This window comes from Coturnix japonica, chromosome 6 (genome assembly GCF_001577835.2).
Source record: "Coturnix japonica isolate 7356 chromosome 6, Coturnix japonica 2.1, whole genome shotgun sequence".
In the NCBI taxonomy this organism is placed as follows: domain Eukaryota; kingdom Metazoa; phylum Chordata; class Aves; order Galliformes; family Phasianidae; genus Coturnix; species Coturnix japonica.
The window spans coordinates 19,302,080-19,326,386 of NC_029521.1; the positions used below are offsets into that span (position 1 = coordinate 19,302,080).

The 24,307-nt window shown below is 54.5% G+C and overlaps 3 protein-coding genes across 14 annotated transcripts in view; 2 read left to right on the forward strand and 1 right to left on the reverse strand.

Moving 5' to 3' along the window:
• The first annotated feature begins 461 nt into the window (after positions 1-461).
• GOT1 (glutamic-oxaloacetic transaminase 1) lies at positions 462-4,368 on the forward strand. 2 transcript variants are annotated; one of them, XM_032445579.1, is made up of 10 exons: positions 462-564; positions 758-917; positions 1,156-1,337; positions 1,422-1,545; positions 1,711-1,823; positions 2,014-2,118; positions 2,719-2,869; positions 3,005-3,170; positions 3,280-3,422; positions 3,708-4,368. In XM_032445579.1, the coding sequence occupies exons 2-10, from the start codon at positions 803-805 to the stop codon at positions 3,845-3,847; spliced, it is 1,239 nt and encodes a 412-aa protein (XP_032301470.1). In that variant the 5' UTR covers positions 462-564; positions 758-802; the 3' UTR covers positions 3,848-4,368. The 2 variants fall into 2 exon arrangements, with proteins under 2 accessions (XP_032301470.1, XP_015722585.1); XM_015867099.1 differs by lacking the exon at positions 462-564 and having other exon boundaries at positions 721-917.
• A 2,643-nt stretch (positions 4,369-7,011) lies between these two features.
• Positions 7,012-18,778, reverse strand: CNNM1 (cyclin and CBS domain divalent metal cation transport mediator 1). Of its 2 annotated transcripts, XM_015867077.2 has the most exons (11): positions 17,201-18,776; positions 10,225-10,368; positions 9,769-9,909; positions 9,450-9,619; positions 9,252-9,351; positions 9,101-9,148; positions 8,532-8,594; positions 7,803-7,966; positions 7,435-7,714; positions 7,235-7,347; positions 7,012-7,128 (listed from the first exon to the last, which is right to left on the reverse strand). In XM_015867077.2, the coding sequence occupies exons 1-10, from the start codon at positions 18,714-18,716 to the stop codon at positions 7,244-7,246; spliced, it is 2,730 nt and encodes a 909-aa protein (XP_015722563.1). In that variant the 5' UTR covers positions 18,717-18,776; the 3' UTR covers positions 7,012-7,128; positions 7,235-7,243. The 2 variants fall into 2 exon arrangements, with proteins under 2 accessions (XP_015722563.1, XP_015722565.1); XM_015867079.2 differs by lacking the exon at positions 7,235-7,347 and having other exon boundaries at positions 7,084-7,192; positions 17,201-18,778.
• HPSE2 (heparanase 2 (inactive)) overlaps positions 17,832-24,307 on the forward strand; it is an 84,445-nt gene continuing 77,969 nt past the window's right edge. For 2 of the 10 annotated variants that reach the window (XM_015867095.2, XM_015867098.2), the window contains exon 1: positions 18,874-23,347. In XM_015867095.2, the coding sequence (XP_015722581.1) occupies positions 23,105-23,347 (243 nt within the window). In that variant the 5' untranslated portion in view covers positions 18,874-23,104. Of the gene's footprint in view, positions 17,919-18,871; positions 23,348-24,307 lie in introns of those variants that run through there. The other 8 variants (XM_032445574.1, XM_015867084.2, XM_032445571.1 and 5 more) reach the window with 8 other exon arrangements.

The window sequence follows — 24,307 nt, forward strand, 5'->3', positions numbered from 1 at the left end:
CTGCCAATACACTCGATGAACGGCGAGTCCCCTTCCGTTCCGTTCCGTATCACGGGGAGCGTCGCGCACCTTCGAGCCGCCCCAGCTCGGCTGCGGTTGCCGCCGCCCTTCCTGTTCGCCTTGAAGACTTTCCCAGGCGCCGCAGGTTTCGCACCGGGATCCGACGGGGCCGCGCCGAGCTCCCGTTGAGCGGCGGAGCCCCGTGATGCGCGGGGCGGCTCTGCCCTCTGCCGTCCCCGCCCGGCACAGCGGCGGACCCGCAGCGCGGAGCATCCCGTGCCATGAGCCCCATGCGGAGCGATTCGCTGCCCGCTGCCGGCGGCGGGGCGGCTCCCGGTACCGAACGCACCGTAACCGGGGCGAGAGAGAACGCGAATCTCCGCCGGTAGCAACCGTTGCCCGGCGGCGGAGCGAGGCTGCTCCCGGCCGGCAGGCGGCGACGGGACGGGTCACGGGGAGGGCGGAGCGGGGCCGCGCTGTGCTCCGGTACCGCACAGTGCCCCGGTACCGCCCCGTGTCCCGGTACCGCCCCGCGTCCCTTGCTCCGGCCGTTCCCGCTGGCAGGTAACGATCCCGCCGCCGCCACCCGGGAGTGGGTGGATCCACGGCACCGACAACCAATCGGTGCCACCGCCACCCGACGGCTCGGCCGCCGCCGATTGGCTGAAATATGGGCGGTGTCTGTCCCGGCTCCTCGCCGATTGGTGGAGCTGCCCCGCAGCCCCGCCCCCCCGCTGAAGGTGAGGGTCTCCTCCAGGAGCTGCGCGGTGGTTGCTGCGCACCGTGCGGTACCGGCTCCGCCATGGCCGCGTCCATCTTCGCCCCGGTGCCCCGCGCTCCCCCCGTGGCCGTGTTCAAGCTGACGGCGGACTTCCGGGAGGACGGCGACTCGCGGAAGGTCAACCTGGGTGTGGGCGGTGAGTCCGAGGCCTCCCTTGTTGCGGCGGGGCCTGTCCCGGCAGCGAGGCCGGGCCGGTGGCCGTAGCGAGGCCTCGTCCCACGGAGCGACATCCGGGTGGGGACGGCGTGACCCGGCAGGGCGCACACGTGCGGGCTGGGGAAGGTCGTGACCTGTATATGTGTGTGTGACCCGTGTGTGTGACCCGTGTGTGTGACCCGTGTGTGTGACCCGTGTGTGCCCCTGTCGGCCCGCAGCGTACCGCACGGATGAAGGGCAGCCCTGGGTGCTGCCGGTGGTGAGGAAGGTGGAGCAGCTGATCGCCGCCAACACCAGCCTGAACCACGAGTACCTGCCCATCCTCGGCCTGCCGGAGTTCCGCGCCAACGCCTCCCGCATCGCGCTGGGCGATGACAGCCCGGCCATTGCACAGAAGAGGGTGGGTCCGCTGTCCTGGCTCTTTCTACTTGTTTCCATGCCCTGTGCACATTGTTTGACCCTGTGGTTTCTTTCTGTTTTCCAGGTTGGAAGTGTCCAGGGTTTGGGTGGGACAGGTGCTCTGCGTATAGGTGCCGAGTTCCTACGGCGTTGGTACAATGGGAACAACAACACTGCCACCCCTGTGTACGTCTCGTCCCCAACATGGGGTGAGTGCTGCCGCCTCCCTGGGTCAGGGGACTGGAGACCGAGAGATCTTCTTTCTCAGGCTGAAGGCTGTGTCTCTGTGTTTTGGGGTTATTTAGGGAGCTGTTAGGATCGGAGGAGGTGCTTTGCTGGTCTCACATCTCATGTTTTGTGATTTCTTTCCTCAGAGAACCACAACTCTGTATTTATGGATGCCGGGTTTAAAGATATTAGAACCTACCGCTACTGGGATGCTGCCAACAGGGGCTTGGACCTCCAGGGGCTGCTGGATGACATGGAGGTGAGTAAAACAGGAATGGGATGGGATGGGCTGAGCTTGGTCCTGGACGTTCAGCAGCTGGTTGAGCTCTGTAAGTGCATCCCTGCTGAAAAGATCGCCTTTTGGTGCCCAGAGCAGCTCACAGTCTCTACCTGTGCTTTGAGTGCTTTAATGTGGTACTGCATGTGACAGAGACCTGCTCTCTCCCCAGAAAGCCCCAGAGTTCTCCATTTTCATCCTCCATGCCTGTGCACACAACCCAACAGGCACAGACCCTACTCCAGACCAGTGGAAGCAGATTGCCGCTGTTATGAAGGTATGGCTTCTGACCGGGCTATATCAGTGTGGAATGGACAGAAAGCTCTTGTGCCAGCTGGAACACTTGCATCCAGATCAGGTTCCAGGGAATGTCATGAGATGTGGCAGGAAAGAGAAGTGTCCCATAGGGCAAGTATTGAAGGGAGAGGCTACCAGGATACTAATTGTCTGTCCTGTGAGAACAGGGGGCTCAGAAAATGGAAACATCCCAATTAATGGTCATGCCTTCAAATTCTTAACTGCAGATTCAGTAGGAGAAGCTCAGTACAAGTTTTCTGTGCTGGAAAAGTAGAGGGCACCTACTTTTTACAGGTGCTTGATACTAGGATATAAGACAGTGCTTATCTTGTGCACTGCTTCCTTCAGAATAGGAAGGAGGGAACTGCTACAGTTTTCTTCTGCATTTGACCTTTTCTTGACCACCTCAGTCTTCCTTTATCTCTAGTGAAAAGACAGTAGTCTAATGTTTCTGGGGTATGTTTCCTTTGTATTCATCTAGAAGCTCAGTGGTCATTTGTCCTCCAGTGGGGACAGTGGTGGGGGTTAAAGTGAAGGTTGTGGAAAAGGGATTTCCCTCTAACACTTTTCCTCCTTCCAGCGACGGTGCCTGTTTCCGTTCTTCGACTCGGCGTATCAAGGTTTTGCCTCTGGCAGCCTGGACAAGGATGCCTGGGCTGTGCGATACTTTGTCTCCGAGGGCTTTGAGCTCTTCTGTGCACAGTCGTTTTCCAAGAACTTTGGGCTCTACAGTGAGTGTCTGGCAGTAAGCTGGCCCAGCGGCATCATACCCAGACATATGGGGCTGGCATGCTTGGAGGAGGGCAGAGCCCTGCTTTGCAGCAATGTGTAGGACCAGAGACTCATTTCTCTTGGCTTGTCTACAGATGAACGTGTGGGGAACCTGACTGTGGTGGGGAAGGATGAAGACAATGTGCAGCGTGTGCTTTCCCAGATGGAGAAGATTGTGCGTACCACTTGGTCCAACCCTCCCACCCAGGGAGCACGCATTGTGGCGACTACACTTACTTCCCCACAGCTCTTTGCAGAGTGGTAAGTGTATTAGGACCAGTGGAGAGGGAAAGGAGAGGTTTTCTCTGTGAGTGTTGGGCTCTAAACCAGGTAGGTGCCTACCCTCATTCTCTGCTTCTTGCCACTGCAGGAAGGACAATGTGAAGACAATGGCAGATCGGGTCTTGCTGATGCGGTCAGAGCTTCGGTCTCGCCTGGAGTCCCTTGGGACCCCAGGCACCTGGAGTCACATCACAGATCAAATTGGCATGTTTAGCTTTACAGGGTTGAACCGTAAGTACAAAGTGTTCTAGTGCTGCCTTTAGAGGGGAAGTGGGGATTGGATGAAGAAGGTGGTGCTGAGGGTGAAATGGGCTGAAGAAATCAAGGCAAGAATTTCTTGGGGGATCTGGTATCGCTGCCATTGTAGCTAGGCAGGGCTGAAGCATCAGCATTTTAGTGTCTGGTGCTGAAAGTATTTTGCTTATTGTGGAAGATTCAGCCAGCTTCACTTGGTTCTCTGGGCTTTTCTAAGCTTTGGAATTACTGCTCTGACCTGATGTTTAATTGCTTCTCCAGCTAAGCAGGTGGAGTACATGATCAAGGAAAAACACATCTACCTGATGGCTAGTGGGCGCATCAACATGTGTGGTCTGACTACCAAGAACCTGGACTATGTGGCCAAGTCCATCTATGAAGCTGTCACAAAAATCCAGTGAAGCACACGAACAACCAAACGTACATGAACTCACCAAAGCTGTAATGTGTAGTCCTGTCTTACTCATGGCTTGCCATGTCCACACCTCTTGGGGTTTAATAAAGATGGGAGCAGTAGCTCAATTTGGGATAGTCTTATTTTGACCTTCAGTGAAGTACCCCTTGCAATATGATAAGCCCCAAGAGGTGGGGGCAGCATGAGCTGCCTTAGTTCTTGTTTGACAGCAGCCTGGTATTCAGGCACTTAGAGCTGCATCTTTAGCACATCCAAATCAACTCCTTACACTGATCTGTTTGATCTAGGCTAAGTCCGGTGCCAGTGCAATGTGGGATGGGTTAACAGCCCAAATAGTTCTCTGAGACAAATTGTCAACTGTTGTCACTTGATAGTATTTGTGCAGGGGCAAAGCTGTTCCTAGCTTTCCTCCACACATTTTCCGAGCCTGATGCGAGCAAACATTTGTAACTGTGATGATTGCTTAGTATTGCTGACAGAAAATTAAATCTCCGTCTCTGAATGCTATCCCTGCCTTGTGTAATGTCTTCCCTGTGTGAGCACTGCCTGCCATGCTGGCAGCTTGCTGCTGGTGGAAGGGCACACACTGTGGAGCTATACTACTTGGCACAGTAAGGTGAAGGTGACTCCTTTCCTCTGCACCCTGCTGCCTTCGGGCTATGTCGATCTCTTCCAAGCTGACGTTAAAACATTGGCATCTTGCTTTGCCCATTTGGCTTCACTCCATGTGTTTTGTTTCCCTTTCTCCCTTGTAGTGTGTTGCGTTTCTTATCACTGTTGCTACTAATTGAGCACAGTCCTATTGGAGTAGTGTAGTTCAGAGTCCCCTGTGATTCTGCATGTGGCCGACCAGTTCTTCACGTCCATCATTCCTGTTTCTCCCCCTGCTGTACCTTCTGCCCTGTTCTGTCTGTGTTTCCTTGCTGGATGTCCATGTGTTACCCAGCCGTCTGGCCTCTCTCCCTGGCCCTGAGCTCCTGGGCTGTGGTTTGTTTGTTTGTTATTCTGCAGACTGCTGGTGAACTCATACTTTCTTTGGCTTTAGTGGGGTTCTGTCAGCAGCAGCCTGGGTTTCTGGCACTGAAGAAGTGCTAGGACCATCTGCTGCTGCTCTCTGCAGTCAGGAGCTGATATTGCCACCTTGATACAACAGACTCCTGCCAAGGTCTTGATGAGGAAAGTGGAACAACCTCATTTCTTTGGGTCAGTCAGTGATAGCCTTCAGGGATTTTGCTTATGCTACACCTTAGAAAGTAAAGGGGAAAACTGTGCCTTGTTCCTTTGCTGTGTTTGCAGGGTGCATTCAGTCTCTGGTTTTGTCTGTAGTCTGTGGAATGAAGCAGATGCTTTGTGGCTTTCAGGAAGCTTCCACTGCTTCCCTTGTCAGGCCAAGGGGATTCATGCATCTTCTTATGTCTCTGTCTTTCTCAGCATGGTTATTCATATCACACAAATGTGAGACTGAGGCAGCATTTTCTCTGCAATGGGAGAAGTGGGAGCTTTTCTCTCCTCGGTGCCCACCCACAGATGGGATGATGATGGTTAAAGGATGACTTCCAGGGCTGATCTCAAGGGAAAGAGGCTGTTATTTCTGACATCTGGTTACACTCCTTAGGGATCTCCAGACATGGAGCCTGTACTAGCACTCTGCTACGCTTACCAGGCTTATTTTTCTAACGAGTGACCTACATTTCTCTTTTCCTATGGTATAAGCTCATTACCTATTATCTCACCATGGCAACAGAGAACAGATTATTCTTTTTCTCTTTTCCAAGAGCTTTTTATGTGCTTGCCAGCTTCCTCTTTCCCTTTCTTATCCTCCACCGGTTCCGATTCTGCGACCTCGTTTCCCTCAGCCTCTCTGGGCAGGTTGTTTTCCAGCCCTTGCTTTCCCTTGGCCTCCTGTTAATGGCTTTATTTCCTTAGTGGGGCAGAACCCAGGCAGGGATGCCGTAATTCCAGCTGAGGTTTTATCAGCACTGCTGGCCCACAGGATTTCTTCCACTATCTCAAACTGTACCCCAGCACGTGTATTATTAACTCCTGTTCTCCCTCCCCAGCCCATGTCTGTGTTGCTGTGGTCTAACCCTTGCCCCAGAGCCCATCCCCACACATAACAGGAGAAGCTGCCCCTGCACCCATTAACACAATCAGGGCATCACTCAGGGAGAAGTTGCTTTTAATGTTGACATCCCTGTTGCGTTCAGCTTCTACAAAACTACAGACCGGTCGGTGCTGACCCGGAGGCTCGGCACAAGCCTGCCTCGCGCAGAGGATGGTCAATGCGGTGCGGAGCAGCCGGTCATGGGGGTGAGCTGTGCTCCCGCGCCGGGCTGCGGCGATGTTGGCGTGCGCTGCGGCTGTGCATGGCACTGGGCACGGCACAGACGTGTACTGGGGCCCTGAGCTGTGGGTGGCACCCCCCAAATAGCATTGTCTCCTTATGGCGGAGAGCACGTGTGTGCAGTGCCCAGCAGGGGGGGGCTCCAGGCCTCACAGGATGGGGATGCGCAATGATGCTGAGGGTGTTGTGGCTTGGGCTGCCCCTCCCTGTGCTGCCAGCAGGGAACACTTCTCCCCCTTTTCTTTCTCCACCTCTTCCTTGAGACCAGGTACTACCAGGGAGCAGCTGGGCCGGGGCCCTCAGGCTCCAGCAAGCTGCTCCGTGCCACTAGATGCTTCAGTCCCTGCAGTGTGTCCTTTGGCCTGGGGATGGGGCTCTGCAGTCCTGCAGGGAGGGGCGGCACGAGCGGGCGAGCAGAGTGAGTGCAGACCTGCTGCTGCTGGACACGGGCCTTGTGGCAGGAGACCACCATGCTGCAGACCTGGAAGATGTGCACAGCCCAGTGCAGGAGGACAGAGTAAAAAGTGTGAGTAGGGACCTTGTTTTCTCCTCTCTCTCTGCCCTCACCACCCTATGAGTGCCTGGGCACTGTTGTTGCAGCCTTGGACCCTGATGCAGCCCTCTGCTATGTGTATGCCTGCTCCGGGCTGCCCTTGCCTATTGCTGTTAAGCACAGGGTGGGTATTTCTGCACCCTCTATCATTTGACTTTGCTGTTTGAACAGCACAAAACTTGATTTTGCAATGTGAAAACCAACCTCCTGTTTGTTTAGGGGAGCAAAGTGCAGGTTCCTACCTGGGGTCCACGTGGGCCTCCAGCACCGTGCTCTGGCCACGCTGCTGCTCAGGTGATCAGCGGGGTGAGATTGGAGCTCTCTTCTGGCATCTGCTCACCTTCTGGCGACTGCTGCTGTCTGTGCTCACCTGCAGCAGCAGCACCAAGTTGCTGCTGGGTCTGGGGTACTTGGGCTGGAGCAAGCCCTGCATGCTTTGGGCAGAAGGGTGCAGAGCACCTTACTCAGTCACTCACTCAGTGATCTCAGCAGCCTCTTGCCCAAAGTCTCCTCGGAGCTGCTGGGAGAGGAGCCGCTCCCGACCTCCCTTCCTGGGGACTCTGCCTCCAGCCCAGGGCCGCAGCGCTCCCTGTCTGCAAGAGCCCAGCCTGCCTGCAGTGCCCTGGGGCAGCCCGAGCCCTCTCTGCCCCTGAGCTCTGCCCCCAGCCAGACTCACCCTGCCGCTCACCACCATCCTGCTGCTCAGCCAGCTCCTCCTGGATGAAGGGGATGGCCTCCATGCGCAGACACACAGAGTCACTGGGGCTGCGCTGACCCTCAGACCGGCTGTTCCTCTCGATCAGGAGAGTGGTGGTATCTTCCTTGGGTGTCTGTGGGGTGCCCCGAGCCGTTGAAGCCTTGGTTGAGTCCCTGTCAAAGGCTTCCACGTCAGGGGACTGGGGCGAGCTGTCCATGCGGCTGGCCACCAGCGCATTCTGGTACTGCTGTCGGGTCACCTGGGCACAAAGAGTGACACTCACACGGTTCTGTGGGCAGCAGGATGCTCCAAGAGACGCAGGGGCAGCACAGCCCACCCAGCCATACCTTGACAAATTGGACATCACAAAGGATGTGCACAGAGTAGTCGGGAATGTAGATGTTGTTGCTGCTGCTGTAGAGCTGCGTGGTGCTGCCCCCATAGTCATTGTGCTCCCGGTTTGGGGACTCGGAGCGGTTGAGCCCACTGCACCGCGAGGGGGATCGGTTCACTGGGGACAGGTGGGGAAGCAAAGAGAGAGGGGAAAGAAGGGAGATGACATCATGCATAGACAGGTATCCTTGTTGCATCCAGCACCCTCCTCCTGCTTTCCCTGTGCCACCCCATGCAGGGTGCAGTGCTCCCAGGGCCACATGTACCTGCTGCAGTGTATCCCACAAGGCAAGCAGGGCAGCACATTGACTGATGGCCTCTGATATACAGCGTGATGGATTTTGGTCACTGATTTATCAGGGAACAAAGGCAGCTTGTTCCTTGCACAGGTGACATCAACATATTGCTGACTTTGCTGCTAAAATGTCCTCCCGTTACCCAGTTCCCAGAAAGCAAGCTCAGCAGGGCAGCATGCACGTGGAGCTGCGGCTAACCGCGGTCAGCAGCAGCAAGCAGACAGGAAACATAAGCACCACATGCAGGAAATTAAATTTATGGGAAGAGCAAAAAAAAAAGCAGCTCAATCCATTTATGGCTCCTGTTTCTCCCCAATCCCTCCTTTATGGGCAGAGGCAGGTGAGGCACCTGCAGGGCTGCCCCTGCCCAAAGCTGGGTGCCATTACCTGGAGAGCCAGCCAGGGAGTCCCCTCTGCTGAAGGCGAAGGTACGGGACACCGAGACAGGCACTGCAGGGAGAGGTGTGGGAGGGAAGGGAGGGGACATGTAAGGAGGGCACATACCAGAAGGAAAAATGAAGATGTAATCATGCACCACGCTGGGCCCCAACCTCCCTGCTCCTCCCCCAGTGACTCTTCTCTGTGTCATCCCTGGACAAAAACCTAATGCAAATAAACATCTGAGCACAGGCAGCAGTGCTGAGTACTGACAGAGAGGTTTCATCTCATTGGGAGCAAAAGTCCGGATGATACCGGCAGAACTCTGCCTGGCCTCCTGCTTTGCCCCACTCCAGGCTGCACACCTGCCCTGGCCACCAACACCAATAAGGGAGGGTCTGATAAGACAGCTGTATAACCGGAGTTAATGAATAACCAGCTGTTAAATGCCTAAGTGTTGGCATTCGCATCAGCATGTCATTTCTCCACTGAGCTCTGGAGCAGAGCTGGAGCTGCTCTCAGTGGGGAGCACACCCACCGCCCCTGCAGTGCCATGAGAGGTGCCCCTAAACACCTACACAGGAAGGAGGATCCCGCCAGGCTGCCCACTTTCCTCACATCGTTATCTGCAATGACAACAAACATGCATGAGCTGCACAGGAAGGGTGCTGCGTGCATCTCACCCTTGTCCCACAGGAAGCAGGGCAGGAGCGCCCGCAGAGCCCTTACCCGAGGAGACGATAGCCATGATGGCAGGGACGCCATAGTAAGTGAATGCCCCGTTCTCAAAGCGCAGCCCTTCCTTGCCAACCTCCACCTCCACTTTTCCCTGGAAGGAGGAGGGAAACCCACTCAGAAAGGCCACCCTGTGCCACCCTGTGTAAACCCATGTCAGTGTGTGCCACCCCGCACCCCTCTGCCCCACACCTGCAGGATGAGCACAAAGTAGTCGACGGGGCGGTTGCGCTGGTAGAGGTAATGCTCTGCCGCCTTCTTGTTCTTGCGGTCATACTTCAGCTCCTGGATGACATTGGGGTGCTTGAGGAGCCGCAGGAGGATCTTCTCGGAGAGGTACGGGGACTTGAAGGGCTCCACCTCTATGGGGAGGCAAGACGGGGGTGCTCAGTGGGGCTGGGGGATAATGTGGGGTGCTGGGAGCCCACCTCCCCACGACACTTGAATCTCCCTGCACACTGAGCCGAACTCAAGGCCATCATATGCCATTTCTCCCCCAGTCTAAGGGTACCTGTAGCCATGAAGCGATGCGTTGCCAGCAGGAGCTGCGGGGAGATCTTCACCTTCATCTCACTGTCTGACAGCCTGAAGATGGAGAAGTCCTGAGGCTTACGGCCCCGGTGGGGCACACGCTCCTTTTTCCGGTTGTCGGCTGTGGGCACAGAGCAGAGGTTAACCACAGAAGCACACCTGGCTCATGTCGCGGCAGGGCTGGGGCAGCAGAGAGGTGGACAAACCATGCTGGGCAGCACCTGGGAGGCAAAGCATGCTGCTGCCTTCAGAACAAGGCTGGGGCTGGTCTGCCTCCAGCACTAAGGGTTCCTTAACATTGGACCAATGTCTCTCTATCATCCTTGTCTGGGGAAGGACGGCAGTTTGCTTTGTCCCTTTCCTACCCACACCTCTGCCTGTCTGTGGGCTCCCACCCTGGCTCCTGCAACCGCAGTAGCTGCTCCAGGACACTAACTGTACAGATCCGTCTCATCCAGGATCTCGGATTTGATGATCTCCTCAATGACATCCTCCAGGGTGACAATGCCCATCACCTCGTAGAACGGGTCTCCTTCCCCTTCGTTGTTCACCCGCTGCACGATGGCCAGGTGGGACTTCCCTGTGGAGGGAGAGCAGACAGTGAGATCTCCATCCAAACAGAGGCATCCCAGCACCGTGGGTCAGTGGGACAGGACTGGTGGGACAGGGACAAGGCCACAGCCAAAGGTCAGAGCAGTCCCATTGCCTGAACCAGCTGCTCCCTGCACCAGCCACACCCTGCATATCCATGGCCTCACTGGCATGAGGCATCTGATTTTAATGCAGAAATGCATTAGTCTGTTTTAATGCAGAAAGTTTGTTTGCAGCTTTCAGCTTATCTCCTGCAGAACTCTTGGGCAAACAATCTGGGCATGGAGCCTGAACACTTTGCAAGCCATCAGCTTGCACCAGTACATCTCCAAAACCTGCCATGATGGCACCACATTACCTTTCATAGACTGGGACCAGAGCTTTCCTTCAGCTGAAGTGATGGTGACCCCTGCAGAGCAGTCCCTGTGGTTCCTAATCACAATGTCACCCCCAGGGAGCTGGTGCCAAACTCTCAGCTTTCCTTCATTTGGCACTCTTTGAGCATCACTCCCAGTGTTCACATGTCCAGCTCTCTGTAAGCTGTTTTGACTTGCTCAGCTTCTCCTTTACTGTCTGTTCTGATATCTGCTCCTCAGCAGCTCGCCTAGAACCCAGCCTCCAAGCCCTCCTGTACAACCTTTGGGTTTCCAGCTCTGACCCACCAACAGCGCTGCTCTGCTGACTTCTTGCAGCTCCTGAATGGGTTCTGAACCTCTTGTTTTGATGGAAACTCTAAAAACATCCTTCACCAGCACCACATCCACCAGCTTCCTTCCTGCTTGTTCTCCATCTCCCTGTGGTCTCCCCTTGCAGCACCCTGTGCCTGCAGCTTGCAGATCCTAGCCTTACAGGATCTGCAGGATCCTGAGGGGAGCTGAAAACACCCTTTTCTCCCCCAAAACCAGCAGCAGTGGTGGGACAGGGATGGGCAGCCTGGAGCTGTCCTCGTGGGGAACAGGCGACCTTCCAATAACCCTGCCCTGGATCTGGGACAAGCAAATGATGTTTTTCAGACAGAGATCAGTGTTATACATTGCTCACATTAAAGTTTGGGCATTTTCCACTGGATAAATTCCCTCCTCCTCATACCAAGCTTTTATTGCAAGATTTCAGAGAGCAGCTCGCCGCCTCCCACGCCTACAGAATTAGAAACAAGAACATCGCATCGCAGCAAGTAGCAATGTTGTTCTTCCCAGAAAGCTGGAGATGCACTTTAAAAACCCAAATCAATAGCCTGGAGGTGCCGAACTTTCAGTCTGTTCCTTGGGCCAGGTTATTTCCCCCATTGTGCACAGTGGTTCACGCACACTGTGTGTTCTGTGGGTAGTAAAGCAACGCAGCTTGTGACTTGCAAAGCAAAAAGAAGCCGAGTTGGCTGCAGCACAGCAGCAACAGCTACGTTTCATCTCAGCAAAGTCCAACTTTTGAAAGCAGTTCCTTTGCCAAACCCCACTTCCAAGCGCTGGGGCCATCTGCTCTCCTACGAGCCCTCTGGTGAGAGCAGAGAGGGGAGAAGTTATTTCTTTTGGCCCAGAGCTCATTGTTAATGACATTTACATGCAACCCAAAACCACCAGGCCCTTACAAAAAGCTTAGGTGCTACTTAGAGGCAGTCAGAGAGTAATGGAGGCCATTCTTCTTTTGGCCAAACACCTCCACCGACGCTGTAATTTACTCTACACAGAAACAGGACTCCAGCCCCACGCTTACACGGCAGCTAATCAGATCGCTTAGAGAGAACCCAGCACCATTAGGCTGGGAGGGCCTGACCACACTGGGGCAGAGCCAGCAGCACTGTCAGACCACTCAGGAGTTTCACAGAAAATAAACACTTCGAGCTATGCTATAAACCCCCAGGTTTAGCTCTGCAGACTGATATGAAGGTGAGCAGCACAGCAGGTACCCAGCAGTGCACTGGGCTCAGCCCTCACTCCCCCACAGCTGCACCCAGCTTTTCCTTTGGATCTGGTTTGCCACCTGAGGGAGATGATCTCGTTTTCAAAGTGCTGCTCTTGGAGCAGACCCTAAAATTTGGCAGCGAGGTGCCCTGCCTGTGGCTTGTGTGTGCAGTTACATGTGGGAGCTGCTGTGCTCACCCAGAGGATGGCTGGTGGGTCTGGGAGCAGGTATGAGGGCTGGAGATGGGCAAAGTGGAAGCTGTGTCTGAGGCAGGGTGATATAGGGACAGTGCTGGGGGTGGCAGCTCTTCTCCAGCATCATCCTGCAGGTCTGCTTCAGTGGGAGTGCAATCAGGAGAGATAAATCACTCAAACAAAACAAGAAGCTTAATCTAAAACAGCTTTAGGAGCTGCAAAGCTGATTCCAAAAGCTGTGCTATTGTAACCACTGCTTGAATGCTCCAGTGTATGAGTTATGAGGGCTAACAGCTCCACCACAGCTGTCACGGGTGGATTTTATGAAGGTATCACTGATGCCACATTGAAACACTTGAGAATCAAAGCCCTGGTTTGGCACCTGCTGGGGAAAATGGGCAACTAACTTCATGTGTGTGAAGGGCTGCTCTGTACAGGAAGCCCATAGGTGACTGGGTGCCTGCTCAGCATGGACACGACTGTAGTGAATTCTTTATGAGCTATGCAAAATCTGCTCTTTTCAGTCAACAGCTTTGCTAAGAATTTCATGCCCTAAAAATGCCGAATTACACAGCTAAAACTTATGGAAGGAGACAATACCTGAGCAGAAATCTGAAGCTTTGTGCCCAGTTTTAGGGGCCTTGATTTCTGCTGGTAATAGATTCACTCCAAAGTGTCCTGCCTGATGGGGGAACATGGTCTGAGCACATGGAAATGCCTTTGCTTGCGGGAGAGAAAGTGCTGTTGGCTGCAGATATAGCCCAGGATCCTTCCTTATTGTTTTCTATGTAGGTGCTCTGCCAGAGGAATGCTGAAGATGCCTTAGCGTTTTCTCTTGTTCCATGAGAACAGCACTGAGCAGGTAATTTACTTTTGTGCACCAGGGTGATGTGTGGGCAACTGGATCTGTGAGGAATCAGGGCAGTGAAAAGGAGAAAACCACAAAACCTTACCTAGCCCAGGTCTTCCTTGGGGATGGGAGCTCCATCTACATCCTTCTGTCTCTACTGGAGCACAAAAGCCTCTTGTACTTTGCTCTGGTGCTTACCCTAATCCTAGGAAGAACTTGGGGAAAGATGGAGGCATGAGCTTTTTGGAGCAGCTGATGTATTACGGTTGGCAAAACAGACAAGAAGGCAAGAGGGAGATCAGAGCAGACACAATCTCATCTTCCATCATCTGTACATTGGCCTGCTGGGTATGCTGCTGCCTGCCTGCTAATGGTAAATTCATAACCTAAACATTTCCAAAGGGGCAATGCAGAATGTTTTTTGGAGGTGCCCTTGTTGTGAGCCACTTTATTCCTTCCCATGAGGCCAGGAGGGAGGTGGCAGCTGGGTGGCTCAGTGTTGGAGCAGCGAGCAGCACAGCACTCACACAGTGTGAGGCTCAGAACAGCAATCTGGGGAGAAATGAGCGTTGCAGGAGGAGCTGCAGCATGATTCACTGCCAGCAGCTTTTGTGTAGCAGCACTTCGCCCACAGGCAGCTCAGAGCCCGTGGATGGGAGGGTTCCTGTAGGCTCTGTGCTCACACAGCTGGAATATGGGCACTGTCTCAGCAGGATGCCTGATAACTGTGGGTTCAGGAGGAGGGCTGCAAGAAAAGCAGCTGAAATAGCACAGATCCCAGCACATGTAACAATCTTTCCCAGCTCTGTTCGATTTGCAGACATCTAATAGAGGCTGTGGTGTATTTATAAAAGCAAAGACAGACCCCAGGGTAGAACTGTTCCCTGCTCAGCAGGAAGCTCAGTGCTGGAGGATTTACTTTTAGCAGCTTTTAAAAGGCACCAAACCATCAGAGAATAATTGGAGTTGCACCTCAGCCTCTGGTGCCTCCGGCCTATGGAGAGATGATGATGGCATGAGCAAATTTCCACTGCTCCTATGCCAGAAGAAGGTGACCTGCTGAAAGGTGCCACTTCTGCACATTAGAACTCCCCCCAGGAAATGTGCCAGCAAAATCCATAAATGACTTTTAATAGGGAGAGACTGTGACTTCCCCAAAGCTGCCTACAGAGCAGGGAGGTGCAGCTGGAGGAAGGGCTCCCCACGGCTTCAGGGCTGCTGGCACTGCTGTGGCTACCTGCTGGGGATGGGGGGGAGCAGGCTGTACTGACCACAGCATTGCATGCTGCCTGTATGCACACAGCTCTCCTCCTGGCTCTGTTCTCTTAGTGGGACCTTAATCTGCCCCTCTATATTGCTTTGCTTTGCTAAACTCGGTGCGGCAACCTGCTGCTGATGGTCTGCGTAGGTAGGATTGCACAGTGAAGGGAGAAGGAATGTGTCAGGTAAACAGGGATAATGCAGCGTGAGAGCAGCAAGCCAGAGGGGAGAGAAAAGGGACAGAGCTGAGGGAGGTGTGAGAGAGAGTCGCAAAGCACGGGCTTTAATCATATGCTGACATTTTCAGTAGGAACGAATGTTTGTGTACTATGGCAAGGAGTTCAGGCAGGAAAACTGAGTGATGCTTTTGCATTATGCAAAACCCGACATTATAGGCGTCGGGAATGTGGCAGAACATTAATCACTGCTGAAACACAGATCTGGAAGTAAATATTGCTATCCAGGAAGGGAAGGCAGAAAACCTGGTGGGTATTTTGTATAAGCATGGCAGTAATCGAGAGAAACCAGGGACAGAATAACTGTTAATCATGGGAGAAGGAAAAGAAAGTTAGGAAGGAGAGGTCACTGTGGAAGTTTGATGGGGATGGAAGCACTTGTCATTATTGGAGACCTTAATTCCCTGGAAAGAGGCTGGATCCTATCAGCGGGAGCAGTTGCTGTCCTGCAGGCACCTGGGATGTGTGAAGTGCTGAATGCCCTCATTAGCGGCTCACTGAGCCAACCAGCCCCTCTCTAATTAGCAGAGGTGTCACAGAAGACCTGGAAGTGGAAAGCAACCTTGATTGGATCCAACAAGATACTTTGCTGTAACTCAAATTGACACAGAAAATGAGACAGTGATGAAGTTTCTTAATACCAAATGAGAAATCTTTATTTTAGAAATTAGGTAGTTGAGTGAACTGGGCTGGAGGCAGCTGGGATCCAACACGTATGGCAGTGCAGGAGCTGGAGCCTTCAAAACTGAGGGAAGAAGGGTAAGGAGGGGCTCAAGTCTGGGCTGGAGGCAACCATCTATAGACATGAGGTACTGGGGGTGAATGAAGGGCTGGCAATAGGGGAAAGATGCGTTAGAAGAGACTGGCAACACCACGGGTTAAGAACATGGTGGGGGGAAGAGCTGGAACTACTACAGACCGAGCTGGGTTAGGTTGTAAGACCAAAAGCAGGAGTTCTCTGCCACGTGGTTAGAAAACACAAGGAGAAATGAGGGAGGAGTAGAGAGAAGATTGGGCAGCAAAATGCCCCAGAAGACCATGATGGCAAACAGATGTGGGGGAGGAAGAGCCTGAAGCAAAATGCCAGTAGTTTAAAGGAGCACAGCAGCAGAAAGTAAGGAGCCTTCACTGGAGATGGGGACAAGGATGGGGAGAGCTGGTGGCAAGGCGTGTGAGTGCACTTGTCACTTGAGGGAATGACACACAGAAAACACCTTCAAGGAACAGGGCAAGGAAAGGGCAGGGCAATCACAGGACCATTCCTATGGGTCTATTGATCCATAGGGTACCAGGCTGTCGAACCAATCTGGAAAAAGAAGTAGCTGAATGCATCAAAATAAATCAGATAAAGTGCAGGGAGGTTGATGGGGGGAGACTGTGCTGCTCCCCTGACATCCCAGGGAACAGCTGACACTGGGCAAGGCAGAGGTGGTGAGATCTCAAGTGAACTTTGTAACATACATGCAGGAAACGAATGTGCAGAACAAACTGCAAGGCATACGGTGCTCGGTGCTGTGCAGAGCTCCTCATCCTGTGTCCCTGGAGGTGGTGGGCATGCAAGGATGACCTGCACGTCCCCATGTGCCCTCCTGGTATGCACAAAACTGATCTGCCGCTGCCCCCCAGCTCTGAGAACCAGCCGGGGATGACTCAGAGAGGCTTTCTCTGCTGGGGGTGGAGCAGATTGGCCCTTCTCACATGATCAGCTCTGCTTGTGGGCAGCTGGGAGCTGTGTTATGTCGCTGTGTTACATAACGCAGGATGGCACTGCTGCAGCCATTTCTTACAGGCTCACTCATGGCAACGTGACGTACTGAGCAACACACAGCAAAACACTCACGGTTCCCAGCAGGACAAAAACCACATGCTGTGTGTATTCTCAAGGTAGAGTTAATGAAACACAGCACAGCCTTGCTGGGGCTGCTGGCAGCTGCATTACGAATACCACAGCTGTATAGAAAGCAGAGCTCTTTCTAGGGGTTTAAGCTGTTTTCCTTCCTTTAAACCACATGCTCAAAACCACTCTCTAGATCCACTTCTCCCTGCTAAGCTGAAAACACCAGAACTGAGTACTGAGATGTCTTCTGCCTCACGTTCCCCTGTGCCACCACCTTGAGACCCTGTGGGATGCCTCACCTAGAGCACAGCAGCCTCCAGTGCCAAAGGCTCTCATGACCTCGATAGCACCATAGACACGGCCACACTGCAGGCCTCAGTCTCCCTGGAGCAGTCTTACCAGTGGACCCCAAGCGCATGCAGGGCCCGACTCCCCCCATACCCTTGGTACCTGCCGGGTCCTGTTGGGAGGTGACACTGGGTGGGCAGAGCAGGGACTGTAGGGGACACAGGGGGAGCCCAGGGGTGGCAGCCCCGCAGCCTCACCCTTCTTGAACTCCTCGAGCAGCGTGTCGAGGCGCGTGTCATTGAAGACACAGTGCAGCGGGCGGCGGTAGAAGCGGGTGACGGTCTGCAGCGGGGTGCAGTCATCGGGGTCAACAAAGGCCAGGTCCTTGACAAAGAGCAGGTCGACGATGTTGTCGCGCCGGTCGCCTTCATAGACGGGGATGCGTGTGTAGCCAGAGCGAAGGATCTCGGAGACGGTGGCAAAATCCAGCACGGCATCGGCGCGCAGCATGAAGCAGTCAGCCAGCGGCGTCAGCACGTCCTCCACCACCTTGGTGCGCAGCTCCAGCGCTCCCTGCACCATGGCCAGCTCCTCCCGTACCAGGTCGCCGTGGGGCCCGGCGGCACGCAACGTCTCCAGCAGCCGCTCACGCGTGGAGAAGACGCTGAGCTCCTGCCGGAGCGCCCAGTCCAGCAGCCGGCTGAGCGGGTAGCACAGCGGGAAGGCGGCCAGCATCAGCAGCCGCGTGAGGCACAGCGTGCGCGACGCGATGGCCAGCCCGTGCCGCGAGCACACCGAGTAGGGCAGCACCTCGCCGCCCAGGAACACGGCGGCGGCGCACAGCAGCACCGGCAGCCACGGCGCTCCGCGCGGCCCTCCGCCGGCCGCCGGCCCTCCGCCGGGCAGAGACGCGCACAGCCAGCCGGCCAGCGCCGCGTTGGCCCCCGCCTGGCCCAGCAGCAGCGTGCACAGCAGGTAGGTGCCCCCGCCGCCGCGCACCGCCTGCACCCGCCGCGCCTGCTCCCGCTCGGCGGCCGAGCCGCTGTTGCGCAGGACGCGGAGCTCCAGCGGGTCCAGCGAGAGCAGCGAGAGCCGCAGCCCGCTGAACAGCGCCGACAGCCCCAGCAGCAGCATCGCGCCCAGCGCCCGCAGCCAGCCCGCCTCGGGCAGCGGCAGCAGCCAGGCGCCCAGCGCGGGGGAGGCCGGCCGCACCCGCAGCAGGAAGCCGCCCGCCGCGCCGTGGTGCGCCCACGTCCGCCCGTCCCACGCGCACAGCGAGAAGAGCCGCCCGCCCGGCGCCGCCGCCGCTTCGCCCTTGCGCGGCTCCCGCACCCGCACCTCGGCCAGCGCCGAGCCCGCAGCGCCGCCCGAGCGCAGCGGCCCCACCACCTCCACGTCCGAGGCCCAGGCGCTGCGCTCCCGGCACCGCTCCGCCGGGCCCCGCGCCGCCTTCCCCCCGCTCGCCGCCGCCGCCGCCGCTTCCTCGATGAAGACCAAGCGCGGCTCCCTCTCGCCCGCCGGCCCGCGGCTGCCGTTGCCCTCGGGCTGCGGCTGGAAGTAGAGGCGCAGCAGGAAGCGGCTGCCCTCGGCCGCCTGCACCGCGCCGCCCTCCAGGGACACCCGGCCCGGCGCCGTGTCCTCGGGCCGCAGCCCCAGCAGCCAGGCGGCCCCGGCCGGCGGCCGCGGGGACAGCGAGAAGAAGAGCAGCAGCACCGCGCCCCGGCTCCGGCCCCAGCCGCCGCCGCCGCCGCGTCCCGGGCCCGCCGCCGCCATACCGGCACCGCAGCGCCCGCACCGCACCGGGACTGCAGCGGGGAGCCGGCGCGGCGCGGCGGAGAGCGGAACGGAGCGGAGCGGCGGCACACGTGGGTCGGGGGGCGGGCAGCCGCCGCGCCACGTGCGTTCGGAGCCGGCCTGCGGGAGGGGCGGGGGGCAGCGCTGCCGGGGGGACACGCGTGGGGTGCGGGGTTCGGCTGTGGGGTGCCACGGGAACGTCTGCCCCCGCTTCCATCCGTCTGCATCCCCTGGCTAAGGAACGAAGCGCCCTGTAGCGAAGATTTATTCGTATTTCTGTATGTATTTATTTTACTTTACTTTTCTCTCTAAGTTGATGGGTTCTCCGGCATTTCAGTGGCTGTGTGCTCGCTCCATCCGTCAGGCAGGTACCGCAGCACGTTCCTGCCCGCAGTCTCCTTGTCCTCCGCGCTCCTCGGCCGCTGATCCTGGTTTGTGCTGAGGCCGCGGCGTGCGGGAGGAGCCACCAGGTGGCAACCTCTGTCCGTGCTGCTGCTGCGGGCTTTGGTGGCTTTTCCACCCTGCGCTCAGAAGCAGGAGCAGCCGCAGCTTGTTAGCTTGCTGCCTACCAGCAATGCTCAGTGCACGCTGGCAGAGGCGCCCCGTGCATTGGAGGGGCAGCTTCCCGCTTTGTTGGACGCACAGCAGCAGCTGCTTCAGGATCCCACCTTGTGCACTGACATGGACCGAAGTAAGCAGAGTTCTGGGACTGGGCAGTGAGCTGCAGCGCTGTGTGTGACATAGGGAGCAACGTGAAGACAGGGGATTGGGAAGCCTCGGTGACAATAGCTCTGTAAAAAAGACGTGGTCAGAGGGTATAAATATGCAGAGGAGGAGGAGTGCTCAGTTTGGGATGAGCTGCCCTGGTTCTGCAGCCCCAACAACCATCTGTTGCGCTGAGCTCCATCTAGCTCAGGCCGTAGCTGTTCTCTCACCAGATGTTAACTTACATGAGCTGCGTGTAAAAGTGAACTGGTGCGAGAGCTGTGGCCTGATGTGCTTTCAGTAGGGTCTGACCTGCAGAAGTGATGACGTGCTAGCCGGCCTCTCGCTGTGGGGATGCGCTCCAGAAGTCGCAGGTGTGTGGCTGGAGCTTGGTCAGTGAATCAGGATAGGAAATATCTTCCAAAGCTCCAAATAAGACAAAACAAACTGAGCTTTAGCACATGCTCAACTGATTGAGCCTTTGGCAAAGTGTGATTTGAATTTCCAGGGCTCTCACTGAGGTTGCATCTTGCCTTCGGTGCTGGTCCTCCAGAACAGGGTGAGGAGCTGCTGTGGGATGGCTGTGGGGATGGAATCATTAGCAATTCCAGGTCATGATGGGAAACAGAAGGAGTGAAGAAAAGCTGGATTTTGATCTATTTCTTTATTTATTTTCCTCCAGAAAGTGGGAATGAAGCTGCGAGTGCAGAGCTGGCTGCTCATGGAATATCCGCAGCGTGATTGGCACTAATGCTCTGCAGCCAGTGGGAGAAGATACGTTACCCAAGTAAGTGAAATGAGCACTGAGAAGTGGGATATATGATAACTTCTGAAGCAGAAGGAACAAGACCTCGGGCAACAGAGCTCCAAACAGTGCGCTGTCTTTTTTCCATTTCTGAGCCTGTGGTGCTCAATTAACCCCTTTTCTCTGTGCGACGTTCTCTATCCCGCGGGCTCACACAGCTTTACCCACCCTTCTGGCTGCTGATGTGTTAAACGCTTGGTTTGCAATCATCAGTTTTCTCCTGCAATGATACCCAAAGCTCTGCTCTGTTTTGATTTAAAGTGATTTTGAGTCTTTAGGTTAACAGTTAAGGACGGTCCCCTCCAAGAGAATCTAACTTGAGGAAGCCATGAAATTTAATTCATTTCTGCAACTTAAATATATAATCAGTGACATATGGGAATACTAAATACGGGGGGAAATGTCATTGCTTAAGTAAAATTTCTGCGTTCAGTCAAAACCCAGCAGTTGTAACATCAAACTGTAGTTTCCATTGTACAGGAAATAAAGCATCATTTTTTCAAAGCAAATAGACATGCAATTGCATGCCTGTTATGTTGCTTATATAGCTTTATGCTTAATTTTCTCCACGTTGCTGTTAGTAAAGGGCCAGCAGAAGGGAAACTGGAGGGAGATGGAACAACACAACACACTGAGCCTGCTGGAAAGGAAAGTGCACAGGAGATGGCTGTGCTGGGAACACAGGCTCTTTCCTGCTGTTGTCTCTGTGCCTGGGTCAGGGGCACTGCGCTCCATGGGACCTTCCCCAGAGGGAGCTTTGCAGCCTATGGTTACATGAAAGATTCTGATTTTTTTCTGCCTCCCTCATCCCAGCAGTGTCCATGAGAGCCTTTTGGCTGCTGCTGCTTCCGCTGAGCTTCAGCTCCTCATTGGTCTCCACACACAGCCCCTTCCTCTCTTTCTGTAATTGCCTTGTTTGCTCCTCCAGCCTTGCACTTCATCCATCTTCCTATTTCCCCTCTCTGATCTACTCCTCATGGCCGCTTCCTTCAGTTTTGCTGCTGGAATGTGAAGCATCTCTCCAGAAAAATAGAAGGTCTCTGTGAACTTTTACCACCCCCCTGCATTCCCTCTCCTTCACCTCTATCATCTCCTCACAGATGGTGGGACAAGCACTCACATTTGTTCTCAGGCTTGTAACATTGGCGCGTTCCCTTCTCTTGCTTTTTTCACGTGATAATGTGAAATGAGGATAATTCTGCCCATTTCTCTTCTCGTTTGGGCTGGGTTTAGTCTGATGAAAGTGTTTTTGAGGCTGTTGTGCTGCTTGGAGCACTGCCGTTGGGTTTGTCCCTTGACTACGACTAATTGTGGCCACATTTGCTTCTACTCAAGATAGGAAAGACAAAAGTTGAATCAGACGCAGCCATCGATTAGCACAGCTCTTGGGTCTGAAGGGCACCCTTTGCCAAAAGGCAACAGTACACACTGAGATATTCCCTGCCATTATCTGCTTTATTTCTTCCCCCTCTTGCTGAAGAGGCGCTGGGCAAAGGGGGTTTCTGTCTGCTGGGAGGGCACCTGCTCCCCCACTGCAGCTTTGTGAGAATGACCCATATCAGCTCTCAGGAGCCCCAGAGCACCTGTTGGGATGTGGGCACCTGGGAACAACTTGTTCTCTCCGGGGGCAGCCCTGTAGAGTATGGGCCCCCGGGTTAGTCAGACCACATGCTGAATCAGATGCATGAAGGGAAGGAAGAAGAAGAGTTTATTCTGCTGGAGTGGTGCTACCAAGCTGCTCATGGCACAAAGTTACAAAAAAGAGGAAGAATACATAATTTATCATCAGCTGCCTACAATCCAGCTTTCTTTCTCCTTTGTCTTGCTGTGTGTCTGCATGCAAAACAACAGCCTTCAATGGGACTCGTGCCTCCTTTTTGTTCCAGTTCTGCTTTTTTATAGCGCTCTTAGTTAGGTAGCTAACGAGGGTGGGTTAACCCTTGAAGAAAAGCCCAACACTGCCGTGCTATGGCCACGTTTGGAGGTACCGCTCTGTGCTTCTTCCACGCTGGTGATAATGAAGACTCAGAGTTGCCAGATGTGCTCTCCGGCCGGGCGGTCGTGGTGATGGATGCCCTGCTCCTTGCCTGCAGGAAGGGGGAAGCTCTCCGTGGGTTTGCCTTCCGCACGCTGGTGTGGGGCTCCCCTCCAGCCAGGCTTACTAGGGCAGACAGATGGTTTTGCTTGTTACGGAGCTTCACAGGACACCTCCATTAAAGAGCAATGCGCAGATACCGCACTAAATCAAGCTGCTGTCTGTTCACTCAGGTGATACATCGGCATGGTAGGAAATGGTTTCAGCAGCGGGGTTCATGCTGTGCAACACCAACCTTTAGGCACTAGTAACCTCAGGAGGTTGCATTCCAGACATTAGGTCTCTTGTGGTGAAATAGATGGACGCTGAAGTGCAGAAGAAGCAGAAAAAAAAAACACCCCACCTTGATAAAAAGAATTGGCTGCGATGTTATGGGGTCTGATGGCCGCTTTTAGTGCCCTTGCTCCTCTCAGAAATCATTTGGGGAGAGCAGAAATCGTTTGGGGAGAACTCATAAGTCAGGCCATGGTGCAGGGCAGGAGTTTAAGAGTCTGAAAAGAAAACATTTTGGGCAAATTGTCTATGGATAACATTCTTTATTTTCACTAGCTGAGTTTTCTCCTTGCTGGCTTCTCTGAGAGCATCCATAACTCAGGTTTACTTGACAGCAATACAGAAACAGACGTGGTTGATATCTTGGGAATCAAAGACACGAAGATTTTTGTTCTTTAAAAAGGCTGTCTAGCTTGTTTTATCCTTCCTAGCCTAATGGAGGTTTGTTTGGTACAGCACATCCTTTGACCATAATAACTTTCATCCTTTATGAGCAGACGTTTATTTTCTAGGGAACGCAAAACGTCCCTCCTGAGGTTTTCCCTGTTTTCCTCTGGGCTGACATATGCAGCTGGAGACCTCCGTTTAATTCACCTTCTAGACTTCATTTATCTCCTCATTCTTTGTTCTTTTCCTCTATCAGCCCTGCTGCATAGAGGTGGAACCTTTCCACAGCCGCTCGGATCGTTTACAACAGCCACTTCCACAGGCAGTAGCGAGGCAAAAATCGAAGTGAGTACCTCTGATAACAACGTTAGCTGCGGATTTCAGTGTTTGTGAGCTGCGACTGACTGAGGGAAGGGAGGGACAGACATTTGCAGACACACACAACAAGACAGGCCCCTGCTCTGATCGGCTTGTAAATTAAAGTACATTGGCAGGAGCAAAAGGGATGATACGACGTGCTTTAAATAGTTTATTGGGAGCTGGAGGATTGCTGTTTATTTGGTGACGTTGGGAAAATATTTAATGCGCTTCACTTAAACCAAAACTCTTCATAGCAATGCTTCTCCTCCCCCGGTTTTCTTTCCCAACGACTGTTTTGGAGATTAAAACCAGCACGTTGAGAGTAGACGGAAAATAGAGAAACGTACTTCCAAATCGACAGAACCGCGAGTAAATCTTCATAGAGCTTTTTTTTTTCTGAGCGAGCCAGGCTTTCTAAAGCAATTATGGTAACAGAAGAAAGGAGCGGCGCTTCGCACGGCGGGTCAGAGCCGCTGCTGTAAGCTGAGCTCCGAGCGCCGCTTCGCTCCCGGAGAGACACCGGCGCTGGGGCCGCCCCGACGGACGGCTCCGCCCGCGCCCCGACGGCAGCGACGGCCCCGACGGGAGCGCTCCCCGAGCTGTGCGGCCGCGGGTGGGCTGTTCCCAGAGCCGGAGTCCGCCTTCAGAGCGGGGACGGGTTGCGGGGGGTGATTCGTGCTAACCACGTTTCTTCTCCGAAGTATCGTGTTTGTAACGGAGAAGGTTAAGTGGGACAATTTGTTTCCTTTCTTGTCCTTCGCTACGCAACACATCAGGGTTTCGTTTTGAAATAGAAGCAGGGGGAGAGATGCAACCTTTCGGCCTGCAGTCACAGTGCTTGTCAGCCAACAAATGCCAGTGAAGCTCTGGATCTTTTGATCATACAGAAAACAAATAAGCAACTATAAATAATTTAAAAAAGACCAACAAAAAAGAAATCTCGCA